Below are 14163 nucleotides of genomic sequence, written 5' to 3' on the forward strand. Positions count from 1 at the left end.
AACTTGAGTTTGATTATTGCTGCTTTTATCCAGTTACCTGTTCAGTATTGTGCTGTTAATAAGGGCTATTTATTGGTGTATTCACACTTCAAATACACCAATGCTGCATCCAGTGTTTCTCTTCACCATCTGTATGTAAATCACTGTGCATATTATCCATGCCCCTTATTGTCTGTGAAAACATTATTCTTTTAAAAATATGTAAAGATTGATACATTTGAATTCGACATTGTTAAGTGAGAAGTTAAAGTTTTTTCTGCTGTTGTATTTGTGAGCTCAAAGAAAGAAGTTGTGTATGCCTTGCTACATTTGAAATGTTTAACAAGTGTCCTTATGTAGTATGTATGTGCAGCAGATTCCTTCACATTTTTTTAAAATTCTTTTCATCCTCACAATTCTTTTCATTAATCCCTCAAACGATGCCTGCAACTTTTTTATTTAGATATTTCTAATTTCTCGTCTGGGAAATTCCCTTCTCCACATTTGACCTCCATGACCACCCTGTGTGTCAGTCTTCACTCCATATTTGAGCCTTCACAGATTCCTGTTCAGAGCATGCCATTTCCTCCTCACGGAATGAGACTGCATGTTTTACTACATTGCCACAAATAACTAATTCTGTCTTTATTTTGTCTTTTCCCCCCATTTGTTCTATTCACACACTGTGTTGTTTCCTGCCTGTTCTAAAACCTTCAAAAAACGTTTCAACCCCCTTCGCAAAATCTAAACTGAACCTTGTGAATAATACTGACTGTAACTGAACTGTTAAACTGTGGAACCTGATCATGACTGAAGGCTTATTACAAGCGTCAGGACTTAGCCGAGGAAAGAGACTGCTGGGACCTCCAGAGAGAGGTGGTGAAGCAGAAGTCGCTGCGCAGCAAGCGTCTCCACAGCATCCCGGAGGTGGCTGAGGAGGAGTCGGACTGTGTGGATGGCATGGGCCAACGCCTTTGCTTTGAAGACGGCGGGAGGCCGGGGACCCCGCACTCTCAGAGGAGGATGTACCCCCAGAACAACAACATCACCCCCAGGAAGAACTCCCGCTACCTGCAGCGCCAGCGCTCCTCCCCTCGCTTCACTGACAGCCGCTACTACTACTACAATTCAGACGACCGCAGCTTGGGAAGACCCAACCGCCAGAGCACCAAGAGTCCTGACAGCGGTCTAGACTGTGGCAGTGAGGAAGAAGGCTCTCTGGGCCGGAGTCATCGAGGGTATTATGCTCATGGAAGCACCATGCGGGGGCCGGTGCAGGTCATCCACTGTGAAGGCCCAGTAGAAAGGCGTGCTCTGGCTATGGGCCGTAAAAGAACTCTGACTCGACAGTGCAGTGTGGAGGAGGAGTTTCCAGGGACTTCAGCCAAATCGGTCCACACGGGGGACTTAAGGAACAGGGATCACTTTGGGCCTGGCCGAGACTGTAACTACTCCAGGGAAGGGGCCCTGATCGACGGCCGGCTACACATGCTGGACAGGGTCTATTACAGCCCCCACAGGGAGGCTAGGGCCCACTCTTTGTCCAGGCTCAACCGGGACCAGCCGCTGGTGTGTGATTCAGACTTTCTGCTGTAAATTTCATCAGCAAGCTGCAGCCGTTTTAATGTTGTCTGTTTTTCTTTATGACCCCCCTCCCTCTCTTTATTTGCCATTTTGTTATCCCATGTTCATGGTTTGTGTCATTGATGTTTTATTTGGTGTGAATTATGTCTTTTGTATTCAGATTGTCAGGTGGATTTTGAAGTATAACTTTTAATCACCTAAAGGCCATTTAACAAAGTTTTGACTTCTCATGTCTTTGAGGGGAAGGTTTCATTTCAAAGAATAGCAGTGTCTGTGCAGTTCATGGGGACTGCTGCCCCCGTATCTTCTTCCCCTTCCCCCTCTGCCAGCTAACAGCCTCATTTGTTGCTCTCCATGTGTCGGCCTCTAGAGCTTCAGCGCTGACACTGCGCCTTGTGCTTGGAGCTTTATTTCAGCAATTTGTGCCTCTCATTGCTTCAAATTTGAAATAATGATCACAACTTTTGCCGCCTGCAGTGATCCATTTAGTTTTCAACTCATTCACGTCGACTCATGTGTTTTTCACTTCAGCAAGCAATCACTTGTTCCTCATTATTTTTTTATTCATCAAATGTTTAGGTTGTTGTCATGGCTGAGGCTATGGCTGAGCTCATCAAATCACATATTTATCCATTCTTAGTCAAACACAGCTCTACTTTAACACTTTGTTTTTATCTCATGTATTTTTTCACTTCATACTTCTGTTCTCATCCAGGGGCTGACATGCACAGATCAAAACAAACCAAACAAATGGTCTTTAGCTAAACATCTGACCCTTCCTAGCTCCCAGTCCATGTTGTTATGTTGGGGTTAATTTGATTTATGGTTCGTTGGATTTCTTTTATCGTTTGTGGATTTCTTTATTTTTTTACTATTATTTTGCCTCCCTAAGGACAAATGAAAGCCAACATTTGCTCTTAAGGGTTTTTAGTTGTTTTAACAGGAATGTGGGATATTTGAATGAGTTTATATATTTAATAACTATGAGGTGTTTTGTATTTCTAACCCCTAATATGTTGTTTTTTTTACTCTAAAGATCATTGGGAACTCATCATCACATGGGAACGCTGATCGTCTGGAACACTCAGGGAGGAGGCTGGTTCACATCGGCACCCCCTCTCAGCAACGGCCCATCCCATCCATTGGTTAGTGAGGTCACCACATGAGGAGACGCCTCATCCCACCTGCAGGGCCACTGATGTTTGTGCTATTTATACCATGTGTGTCCCTTCCCCATGTGAGCTGAGCTGTACATCTCTCCCATAGAGCTTAAACAACCACGTAAACACTTATTTTGCGGGGTGTTTGCACACCCTTTAGCTCTCCATCCTCACCAGCTGGAATCGCCAGATGTTCACACGCAGTTTTGCAGGAAAGTTCTCCCAGATCCTATCCATCCCTATGCCTGTGTTTACTGTGGCTTAATATGTTAACATGACTACCCAATTTGACCTCCATGCAACAGTGCAAGCATTGCTGTTTTACACCCAGTGACTCCAGAGTGAAACCTGTTGCCTTGTACACCTTCCCACCTCAGGGCAACCTCATCATCCTACTGTCTCAGCATGAATGAATGGGCCATGGGGTAGACCAGAGTGTGTGTGTGGGGGATCTCTGACCGTAACGTTGTGATTGGTGTCTTCTGTAGAGATCACCATGGACAGTAACAGTGAGGGGAGTGAGGGGAACCTCTCACCCGTCAAGGAGGATGTTTACTATGGCAGTGTAGCTCGGCGCAGGATATGGCGGTCTTTGTCCTCAGAGGATCAATATGGTATGTGGTGCAGCTTCTCTCCAAGGTGACAATTCAACTTGACAAGGTCAGAAAAAAAGACCAAAAATGCAGTGATATCATGGTGGCCTTTGTACTGTGCTGGACAGTTAGCTTCATTGTTTAGCTTAGCTTAGCTGAATAAAGCTGACTGGGGAAGAAAAGACTGGCCACTTTCCCCGTTGCTGGAGAATGAAAACCCCTTCCCTGTATGTTCTCCTACACCCTAAATCCCAAGAAACCCCAACTCACTCAATCTCCCCATTCACCCTCAATAACCAGACCACGCTCCCACCACATTAACCCAACATCCTCTCCAGTAGCTTCTCCACCATCTCCTCCTTTCCTTCTCCTCCCGCCTTGATGAGTCAGCAGCCCATTTCAATGTTATTTTGCATGACCCGTTTACAGCACAGCGAGAAGGAAAGACACATTAGTGGATGGGTTGTTGCATTCTTGCCTTGTTGGTATCACTTGGTTGCACTATCATTTACTTTGCTGCCATCAAAACACATTTTACACCAGTGGAGCACATTTTGGATATTTGAAAAAGCACATCCAAGTTGCTTAGGTTAGTATTGGTTGCATTATTTTTGAGCCATTATCCAGGCTTACAACCTGCCATTGAAACATTTAACATGGTGATCCATAAGAAGCATGGGGAACTGATATCAGGTTCATCCCTTCCCCCTTACTGTCCCTGATATCTGCGTTGCCAGGAACTGCTGGGGCATATGATGTGTTATCTCCCCTGGGAGCGTGCCTTTGCCCTTTTTTTCGCTGCACATTATTTCCAGATGTGGCCTTTAAGCATGACAGCACACCTGCATTTGATGGTGGAATGCTCTCCTCATCATGTCTAATCCCAGGAAAGCATGCATGTGTTGATCAGCCTCTGTGAGATAAGGCAGTGAAACAGCAATGAACAGTAGTGAAGTGTTACTTGTGTCCTCCTGGTGTGCACAGTCATTCAGTTTCCCCTGCACCCCAACAAACTGCTTGACCTGTGTTTCCTGTCCGTGCTGTGATGTACTGTGATCTATGATGTTCAGTGACTGTTCCGCCAGCAAACAGAGATGTGTGAACGAAGAACCTTGCTGTGCTACCATTGCAATGGGTCTTTATTGTGAAAGCATTCTTTGCTTTTAGTGCTTGAACACAACAGAAATTTTGAAACCAAAAGACATTAAAACCATGAACTAAATTACGGCATTCAATCCGGCTCTTTTTTCACACATGCATCTCATCGCCCTCTCCCCTGTCAGCTCTAACAGAGAGACATCTTCTGCTCTCATTGCCTCTACAGCCAGCGTGGCTGTATAAGGCTGGTAGTAGCAGCAGAGGCCTCCTCTATGTTTCAGACGGCTATGGCGGGCGCAGGCACGGGCGGGGACGGCGTTCCCTCGATTACTATGATGAGTCGGAGCCAGACGAGATGACCCGAGTGTTTGTGGCTCTGTTTGATTACGACCCCATGTCCATGTCTCCCAACCCTGACGCGGCGGATGAGGAGCTGCCATTCAAGGAGGGCCAGATCATCAAGGTGATGAATTGGCTCTAAGACACTATTCAGAGTGTCTCATAACTAGCTAGATGTCGAATGCCTTGTGTCTAGTTAAATCCTTTAGAATGTCGTGTAATATTGTAATCTTTGCCTTGGTCTTACTGCATGACCACCGTTTCTCTCCCTGACACTTTGTTCTTCCTTTAGGTGTTTGGGAATAAAGACACAGATGGCTTCTACAGAGCTGAGATCCGAGATAGAGTGGGTCTGATCCCCTGTAACATGGTTTCTGAAATCCAGACGGAGGATGACGATATGATGGACCAGCTCCTCAAACAAGGTTTCCTACCACTCAACACTCCTGTGGAGAAGTTAGGTGAGAGCCCTGTTTTTCCACAGGCTATGCTTCCTTTTTCTTTTACTTTACCCTTTTATCCTCTATGTCTGTTTTGACAACTTACTGCTATACTGACTTGTCTTTTACTATGTTCTCCTTTTCTCTGCTCTCCACACTTGATTGTGTTTCTTTGCTTTCCTGTGAAGTGAACTGTGACCGTTTCAAAGATGGACGCTCAATTAATCGCAGATCCAGAAAGTCTAAGCGAGGTCTGTGTCCAGTTAGCTGCTCTTCTGCTTCATCTGTTGCTTTTTAAACTTTTCTTCATCCTTATTCATCTTTGAATAATCTCTTTTGAGCTCATTTCGCCCAATAAACATCAGTATAGATTACATTGAAAGTCGTTGATCGGATTGCAAAGATCGGATCTGCATAGCTGTCACGTATCCTCAATTATCATTACATCCATCAGCAACGTTTTAAAATGATTCACATTGATTAGCCTTGTTTTTTGTTTTACTATTTCACTTCACAGAGAGAAATAGACGGAGTGGCCGTCAACATCCCATGTCGACACGTAGAATGGTGGCACTGTACGACTACGACCCTCGAGAGAGCTCCCCTAATGTTGACGTAGAGGTACTGTCCTCTTCTAACTCCAGCTTTTCACTTTGTCTTAATCATTCTCTGTTACCATCGTCATAGAAACAGATGCATAAAAACTGTTTAAGTGCAAAATGTTGTTGAGGTGCCGAAGCACAATTTTTTTTAATGGTTTAGTTTGGGAATTATTCATTGTGTTGCCAAGTTTGATTTAAAGATTAAAACTGTTGATTCTCTGTTATCTAAGTCATGTCATGAGAGAAAACAAGCCTACCAGAACTTCTAGAGCTCACTATTTAACCCATTATACCTCATTTGTTTATTATGTACTAAAACTTATTTGTATAAACAACATTTTAGGGAAGGGCTAAACAATACTTTACATTTTCACTAGCATCCAAACATACACATGCAACATGAAATCAATGCAAACAACTGCAAATTCAAGAAATACAATGATGCCAAGGGACTTCTCAACAATAAGTTTACAAAGTTCAGTAGATAACAGCCAGCACCGTCCTTGTTCGGAGAAGCCGGCCAGAGTTCTTATACAGATGCTAAGCTTTGTACCAATGCAGACAATACAAACTTAAGTGTCTCATCAGATGAAGCCCTAGCTAGCCAACATTCACCCTCAGCTAAATGGGGGTCAATTAGGATGCTGCTGTATGGTTATCCGACATGTGGCTGTGGAATGAGAAACAGAAGAGTGAGGAATTGTGATGAAGACCGTTTTGCAGCAGAAAGACTTGGAACCTGTAAAGTGTAGTTGTTATTCACACTGATGTTTATTTTGCACTGTTCTTGCACATTGCACATTCAGTAATCCTCATATATCAACTTTCTGGTTTGAGTCGGCTCTCGAAAAGTCACTACATAGACCCTTTAAATGTCTTGAAAGTCAAAAAATCTTTAAATGAGATATAATGTGATAAATAGTGAACATATTTTGTTAACCCCTTCAGAATCAGACAGGCTGTTTCACCATGCCTTCCAGCGGTCATGTCCATCTAAGCTAACATCTTCAAGCTGTGGTTTGATAGTTAAAGCAGAGAGTGTCTTCTTATCTAGCTCTGAACACGATTATGTTGAATTATTCCTTTATTTGGGATTGAGGGCATTAAGTTCAAAGGTGAGGTTGAGTGAGCATTTAGAGTTAGCACTGTGTAAGCTAGAGGATTGAATTACTCTCCCATGCTGTTTCTTTTGCCCTTACCCCCATTTATGTACTCTCACCTCTCCATTGGCAATGCCACCGACACAGTATGAGGGCAACAGACTGAATGAGGAGGTGAGTGAGAAGGGTACGCTACTGTCTGGTTGTGTGTGTTTCCTCCCCCGTTTGTTGGACTGCAAACGAGGAGGCGGGCCTGGATGATGGGGCACAGCCCTCTGTCCCTGGTGGTCATGACACAGCCCCTCATGCATTGCCCGAGTCAGCACCTCCCCTCCTTGGTTTGGTCTTTTGTGTCACCCACGTACGCTATGTTTGGTTTGTGTGGTTTGGAGAATCCCATAGGACAGATGTGCCACGTGTATGCAATCCTGTCTTCAAAGATCCAACATTTGATGCATTTACAGTTGCAACAGTCCATCCGCAAAGACTGAATTGACACTCGTGTTTAAGATGCATCACATTGTTTTGGAGAAGGAAGCACAGCATTTCAAACTCATGAAACCCCAGTAGTTACTGTGATGTTTTGAAAAGTCTTCAGCTCACTTGAATCACTTTAAACACCAAGAAAAGCACATCCGATCAGAAGTATCTAAAAGATTTTTCTTCTTTGACAGGCTGAACTGACTTTCTGTGCCGGTGATGTCATATCAGTTTTTGGTGAAATTGATGAAGACGGCTTTTACTATGTAAGTCTGAAGCATTTCTATTTCCACATCTGTTTTATTTTTTATCCCAGCTGTTATTGGCTTAATTCATCTTTAAATGTGAAAACAAATCTTTTTAAATCCACCATTATATTTTTAATAAAAGATCATTATTTTATGATGCCTGTCAGGCTTCATTCTTTTACACTTTAAACTGATGTTTTCCAACCGTATTGGTTTGTTTATATCCTCTTTCTTAGTCTCCTTATGTAATGCTAAATATTGAAACCCAGTGTTTAGAGTAAAATGTTTGCAATCTACAATAAAAAATGTGTTTTTTTCATCACTTTTATTATGTTATAAGATGTACTTATACAACTGCCTTTGCACATGTTCAACATGCTTTAAATGCTGAATTCTGCTGGGAGAACCCGCTTTAGCCTTTAAGCATGATATCATGTGTGTAGCCATCAAGTACATTTTCTAAACTGCTTTGCAGGATTGTGGAAGTAAGTCAAATGGAAATAAAAAAGAGCTGTAGAGAACTTTTGTAACTAAATCAACTATTGTTAGCTTTAGAAGTAAGCTAGCTGCTGCTGAAAAAAATCAGATTGAACTCTAGCCAGCAATGAGAAACGTCCCTTTGCCTTCTCCTGAAATGATGGACCTAATCTTAAATCTGATTTTTATATAAAACATCTACAAAGTACATTGTAGGCTGCTATCATTGACAAGTCCATGTTTGCTGCAAAAGAATGGATTGACTGAAAGCTGTAGTTACTGTACTGAGTCTGACAACAAGAAGCTGTTGGTCAAAGTCTCTGCTGGTAACTGGACTGACCACATGAGTGTGAAGGTGTTGATGGGGTTAGCCAAGCTCCAGCCAGAGCCCTTCAAGCTCTAGCCAGCCACAGATGGGCTAACAGCTCCCCTTACTGTCAAGGACATGCTGCACATAGGCTTGCTTATTGCATTATTATCAGGACAGTACGCTAACCACTGTGTAACCAATTTCTAAGTCCCAGAGCCAACACCGATAAAGAACCATCTTTAAATATGTCCTAACTTTATCTCTGAGTTAACTGTCACATGAAAGAAATCTCTGTCTGCCTGTTCCACATCACGGGGTAACCATACTTGGATTTGGATGAAGCTGAAATACTGGTTTGATATCTTCTCCATATTTAGGGACATCCATATATGACTCACAGGCAGTCTTAAGGGTTGAGTTCAAAGGCATATACTACAAATATCTAGAGCTTCAGTTCAGCCTTCAGCCCTGCACCAGGCTGCATTGCACTGCTGCCTCGGATGATCTGTCCACGATAATGGCAGTTGCATGTTTCTGTAAGGTGGAATAAAATAACTTAAAGTCAGCCAATGAGTGTGGTTACAAAGTACCAGGGCATCATCCATTAGAGCCCTATTTAAAAATCTACTCCTGTTGCAGTGCTCTGATGTGGACGTTCCTTCGGGGGTTGCTGGAGAGGTGTCTCTGTTTTGTCCATGTTAAAGATCTATTTTGCTGTTATGTCTGGCTGTAACTCTATCTTTGAAGGAGCGACACCAGGCGATAACCCTCTTGCCGTATGTCCTCTAAATGAAGTCTGCTGGCTGAGCCCTGTGGCTAAATGCAGTGCCCCCTCATGAGATTTGGCATTATGGCTTGAGGCACTTTGTGGTCCTGCTTTTGAGCCCACAAAGTCTGTAGATAGGAAATTCCTCTCAAGCCTCATGACTGCAAGGGAACATTACACTCGCCTGGGGCATATTTTACAAAGTTAATTCCTGCATCTTATAGCCATATGACTTTTGATCTCTTGAGCTTTGCCCCCCCCCCCCCCCCCCCCCCCCCCCCCCAACACTTTTGCATCTGAAAGCAGAAGAGTTTGCATTCTCTCTGTATCCAGAGTGCAGGTTGCAAGTCTACTTGGACCACACTTGGAGTGTGTGATAGTACAACCAGATATTTGTCTCTTTTGCTTCCAGTCAGAAAGATAAAATCAACACTTTATCAACACTTTAATTTACTAAAAAACAAAGAAAAAACACACAAAAGTGTATTTTGGTGAGAGAAATGCATCCTGGGATCATACATTTCTGGGCCATGCATCATGAATTGCAGCTATACATGTTGATTGAAGAATTGCAGCTTAAATAATTCCCTTTTCAATTCTTGTTTAATCATGAGTGACTTCCACAACTATAACACCATGTAATGTTTTTAACCGTCACAACCAAGCGCTTTAGATTTAATCTTGCTCTGATATGCTCCTTTTTTCAACGGTGGCCTCTGCTTATATGATTTCTCAATAATAAAGTTGAAAACTGGTGACTATAACATAGAAGTAGAGCGTCATTATAAGGTATTGGAGAGTCCTGTTTAAGTATTAGTCAGGATGTTTAAGGAACACATTCAAATGGGCATGCATGCTGTATGAAACCCTCTGGAAAGCAGCAGCCCACCTGAGTTGTCAACTCCTCTGCAGCACTTATTGACATTAGTAAGTGCCTTCTTAAAATAGTGGGGGGACTGCTGAGTACAGGGTGTAATTCAAGTTAAACACAGCAGATGAAGTCTCACTGTGCTTATGCTCTCCTTAGGGCGAGCTCAATGGACACAAGGGACTCGTTCCTTCCAACTTTCTTGAAGAAGTGCCTGATGATGTAGAGGTTTTTCTCACTGACTCACCATCTCGATACCCCCAGGACACTCCAGCACGGATAAAGACCAAAAGGGTACATGCTCCTTCGCAGTACTAGCCCTCTGTCATCCGTTTACTCTTTTCAGTTCCCTCTATCTCCTTTAGTTTGGTGTCTGTGCGTGTGTGTGTGTGTGTCTCACTGAAGTACTATGGGATTTCTGACTTTGGAGCATTACACTGTAAATAAATAGATGTCTAAGATCTATGAAAAAATAAAATTTAAGACTTATACTTGACAGAGGAACTTTTATTTTTCATGTTTACTGCTGTGAAAGGGGGGAAGTTGTGCATTGTATAATATATGGATATACTGTATTCACAAAGCATTCTCAATGAGAGTAAAATGAAGTGGGGGGGAGGGGGGGTATGGGGTGGGGGGGCTCCTGTGACTTTTTACTTGTTCTGTCATGTCTGGAAAAAAAAGCAGCAGTTAACACTTTTTGCACATGCATATTCAGCATTCTAACAGATGCTTTGTGAACATATTCTGTGTTTGAGCTCAAATCATTTCTAATAGAGTCAATAGTTTTGTTGTACCAAAAGATGATTTATGTAGTCTGTAGCTTAGCATGTTCTATAGTCCACATGCATGACTTCTTGAACCTTTTATATAAAGATAAGTCTAGTGTAGTTCCATTTTTGTATCTGCTCCTGAACGCCTTGTTTTGTAAATTTCTTTCTTGTAAAGTAGCACTCAAAGGTCACTTAACCTATGTTGCCATCAGAGAATCATTTCAGAAAGATTTATTTATTAATTGTGATGTGATGTAATGTTTATGTTCAAGAAATAATGCAATTGTTCACATATGACTAGATGTCATCAGATATTTATTTCCTTGTGTTCTAACTTGCCATTGTCAGAGTGAAAATGATTGAAATGCCATCATCATGTTTTTTTTTTTATTTCTTTTCCTCACCCGCTTGGCAAAACAGAAGAAGAGTGTTCATTTCACACCTTAAAGGCTCTGTTTCCGTCACGTAAGTGAGCAACTGAGGATACCACCATTACGCTCCCCTCGTCTAATGCAGATGACATGGGTCCCCTTAGCTTCTGGTATGAAACACGTGTACTTTCTAAGACATTCCTTCAGTACTGCTTTGTCTTTAGGTCGCTTCAGGAATTGTCCTTGTTTCACCAAAACTGTTGATGATGTGTGTTGGTAGGAGATAGTAACCCCAGCCAATGCATTAGACAAGAAGTATGGTATCTTCAGTTGTTTCTCTGAGTGTTGTACCTGACAATGTCCGTCTCCTGCAATAAGTCTCCTGCTGTAATTCATGATAAGCTAAAAGGCCGTAGTTGAAAATGACCCACAGAAGTTTGTTGACATTAATAGTATTTAGACTTCTTTGCTGGAGTATAGCATCCTGCAGCCCACAAAGAAATCAGGAAAACCAATCCTATGCAAAACAAAAGAAGAGCATGGAGATTGAATTATCTGATGTCAGTTTTGAGACCTGGTTGCTCTAATTCAAAGAATAATGTAAATTGCATTAAAGCATTTCCGTTCATCAGAACATCAGGACTAATGTCTTTCCAATCAGATTTCCAATTTACTGGTTTAAAGCGAGACTGTTGAACTTTAGCTGAAAACCTATTGGATATTGTAAAACTGCTACACTGTGCTTACATCGTCATCTAAAAGTTGAGTTAATGTTCCATAAGTGAACTCTGAAGTGTCTGCAATATATCAAAACCAACCCAAAGTGTTGTTATGTTAGCGTGCATCATCCACCGAAAGCCACTAGTTACACACCACACGTACGGCTGTAGCAGCAAAACAGGTGTAAAGAAGTGGATGCAGCTACTCAAGGTTCACCTATTTGGTTGTGGAGCCCTCTCTGAAGCCCCAAATGTGATAATTTGGCACTAATCTTCATGTTGTCTCTGAACCAACATACTTGGGTTGGGTGTGAAATGTTTTCTCTATCTTGGTTGACAGGTCGCTGTGATAGAGATCTGTCAATCACAGTTAACTACACCCAAAAGTGGGGGCGACTGCACTGCTTGCAATATGTTCAAAACTGTATGAAACCACATGGGAATGGTCATTTTCACATGTGGTTTCATACAATTGAACATATTACAGGCAGTGCAGTCGCCCCCTGCTGGTCATGAGAAGAAACAGCAGGTTTGAGGAACTTCTACATTGGCTTCACTTTTGAAACCAGAAGCTATCTCTAATTCTTATCAACAGTCTGAGAATTAAACTGAGAAATGTTCTGTTTCTTAAGAATTAGACATTTTATTCCCAAGATGAACAAAACCCTTTATTTGTACTTTAAGAATACACATCTCGCTTTAAACTCCATAGAATGAAATATACCAAACACAGCAGAATGGTTCAGATATGATTCACGGTCTGGTGTACTGAGTCTCACATAATGAATTCATGTATAAATACACACTCTGTCCAAAGTGCAATATAAAGAAGCCTTTTAGCTCATGATTACAGAAAAGGAGTAGTGACTGGTAGTTTCTCTGTAACCCAGTTGTACCAGTGCAATCCATATCCAATTTATATGAGAGAAAGGAATGTGGTTGTGATATAAATTAGTCCCAAAGCAAATGTATCCGTTGATGTGAGAGAAACTGTCCCCCCCTCCCCCCGCCTTTGAAGATGTTGTCACCTTTCATTGATGTGGAAGTGAGTCGATGTCATGCTTTAACTGTGTGTGCCGTTGTAGCTTATTCATAGCAGCTTGTTAAAAAAATAAATCTACATTACAGGAGGGGGGGGGGGGGGCTTCTATGCACAGGACAACATCCAGGGAGGTAGAGTTCAGAGCTATGGTGGCCCTACAGAGACAGAAAGGACTAAAAGAGAAGGAGGGGAGTAATGACTGAGGTGTGACAGACGGCTGGCTTTTTAACACCCTCAACTGTCCCTTACGGGTCTCCCATTAGGTTCCACTGGAAAAATCGTCTCCGCGCAGAGGAGCACCCTCTCCCACAGTGCGTCCCCACGTCGCTGGCTCAGGCCCTGCCACCGTGGGGCCCGGCAGCCCCATCAGGTCCCACTGGACATGTACTCCTCCAAACAGAGAAGGGGACTGCTCTCCAAAAGGGAAGAAACTATTGGAAAGACTGGGCACTGTAAAATAATGATCGAGTGTCATCCAACAAAGTGAAGAAAAAAAAAAAAAGAAATTCTAACAGAGGACAGTTGGCATTTATTCTTGTACATCTGTTGTATACTAGAGTATTTGTATTTTGTTAACAGTATCAACAACATATTTTCAATTACACATTTCATATTATTATCCTGAGACCTCATGTTGTCAGCAGATGAGTATCTTACCTCCAGGTCTCTTGGCTGATGATGTTCGGCTGTAGTCAAAGACAGGGCTCTCGGCATTCTCCTTTTTGCAGTTGCTTAAAACACCACGAGTCTGACCAGTGTCTCTGTGAAACTCAGAATGTCTTTCAAATACTGAGGGCTCAATTTAACCTTTGAGTCCATTTAGTAACAGAAGAACGAGACGGACGTGTCAGCTGGTTAGATTTATTTTTTTTAGGCGAGTTTTGCATGCTTTTACTTCAGCACATTCCCTCCTGACCCCCCTGAGAGCGTGCAAAATGAAACTTGGTGCATGCAGTACTTTCATACAGCGCCGCTGACTCGCTGTGCAGTATACTGTGACAAATCAGAAGAATTGACTCCTACTCCTCTGCCCTATTTTAACAACTGTGAGAGAGCCAAGTGTTCCCCCTCGTACATGTCAGACGCCTCCAAAACAAGCACATGCTGCACCTACCACAGGGTCTCTGCAGTCAAATCAGCCTGAATGGAAATGCCTCGTAGATCCAACCTCCATGTTTTTGCCTTACTATCGCACAATGGTTAGTCCTTTGTCC

The 14163-nt window shown here is 42.5% G+C and overlaps 1 protein-coding gene across 2 annotated transcripts in view; it reads left to right on the forward strand.

The window, feature by feature from the left end:
• Positions 1–13542, forward strand: part of rimbp2b (RIMS binding protein 2b) — a 77758-nt gene extending 64216 nt beyond the window's left edge. The window contains exons 17-28 of one of the 2 annotated variants that reach the window (XM_061037650.1): positions 796–1548; positions 2600–2708; positions 3212–3337; positions 4696–4877; positions 5046–5214; positions 5382–5444; positions 5711–5814; positions 7043–7069; positions 7570–7641; positions 10204–10338; positions 11238–11282; positions 13213–13352. In XM_061037650.1, the coding sequence (XP_060893633.1) occupies positions 796–1548; positions 2600–2708; positions 3212–3337; positions 4696–4877; positions 5046–5214; positions 5382–5444; positions 5711–5814; positions 7043–7069; positions 7570–7641; positions 10204–10338; positions 11238–11264 (1767 nt within the window). In that variant the 3' untranslated portion in view covers positions 11265–11282; positions 13213–13352. Of the gene's footprint in view, positions 1–795; positions 1549–2599; positions 2709–3211; positions 3338–4695; positions 4878–5045; positions 5215–5381; positions 5445–5710; positions 5815–7042; positions 7070–7569; positions 7642–10203; positions 10339–11237; positions 11283–13212 lie in introns of both variants that reach the window. The other variant, XM_061037649.1, reaches the window with a different exon arrangement.
• The last annotated feature ends 621 nt before the right edge of the window (positions 13543–14163 follow it).

This window comes from Labrus mixtus, chromosome 5, assembly GCF_963584025.1.
Source record: "Labrus mixtus chromosome 5, fLabMix1.1, whole genome shotgun sequence".
Lineage (NCBI taxonomy): Eukaryota > Metazoa > Chordata > Actinopteri > Labriformes > Labridae > Labrus > Labrus mixtus.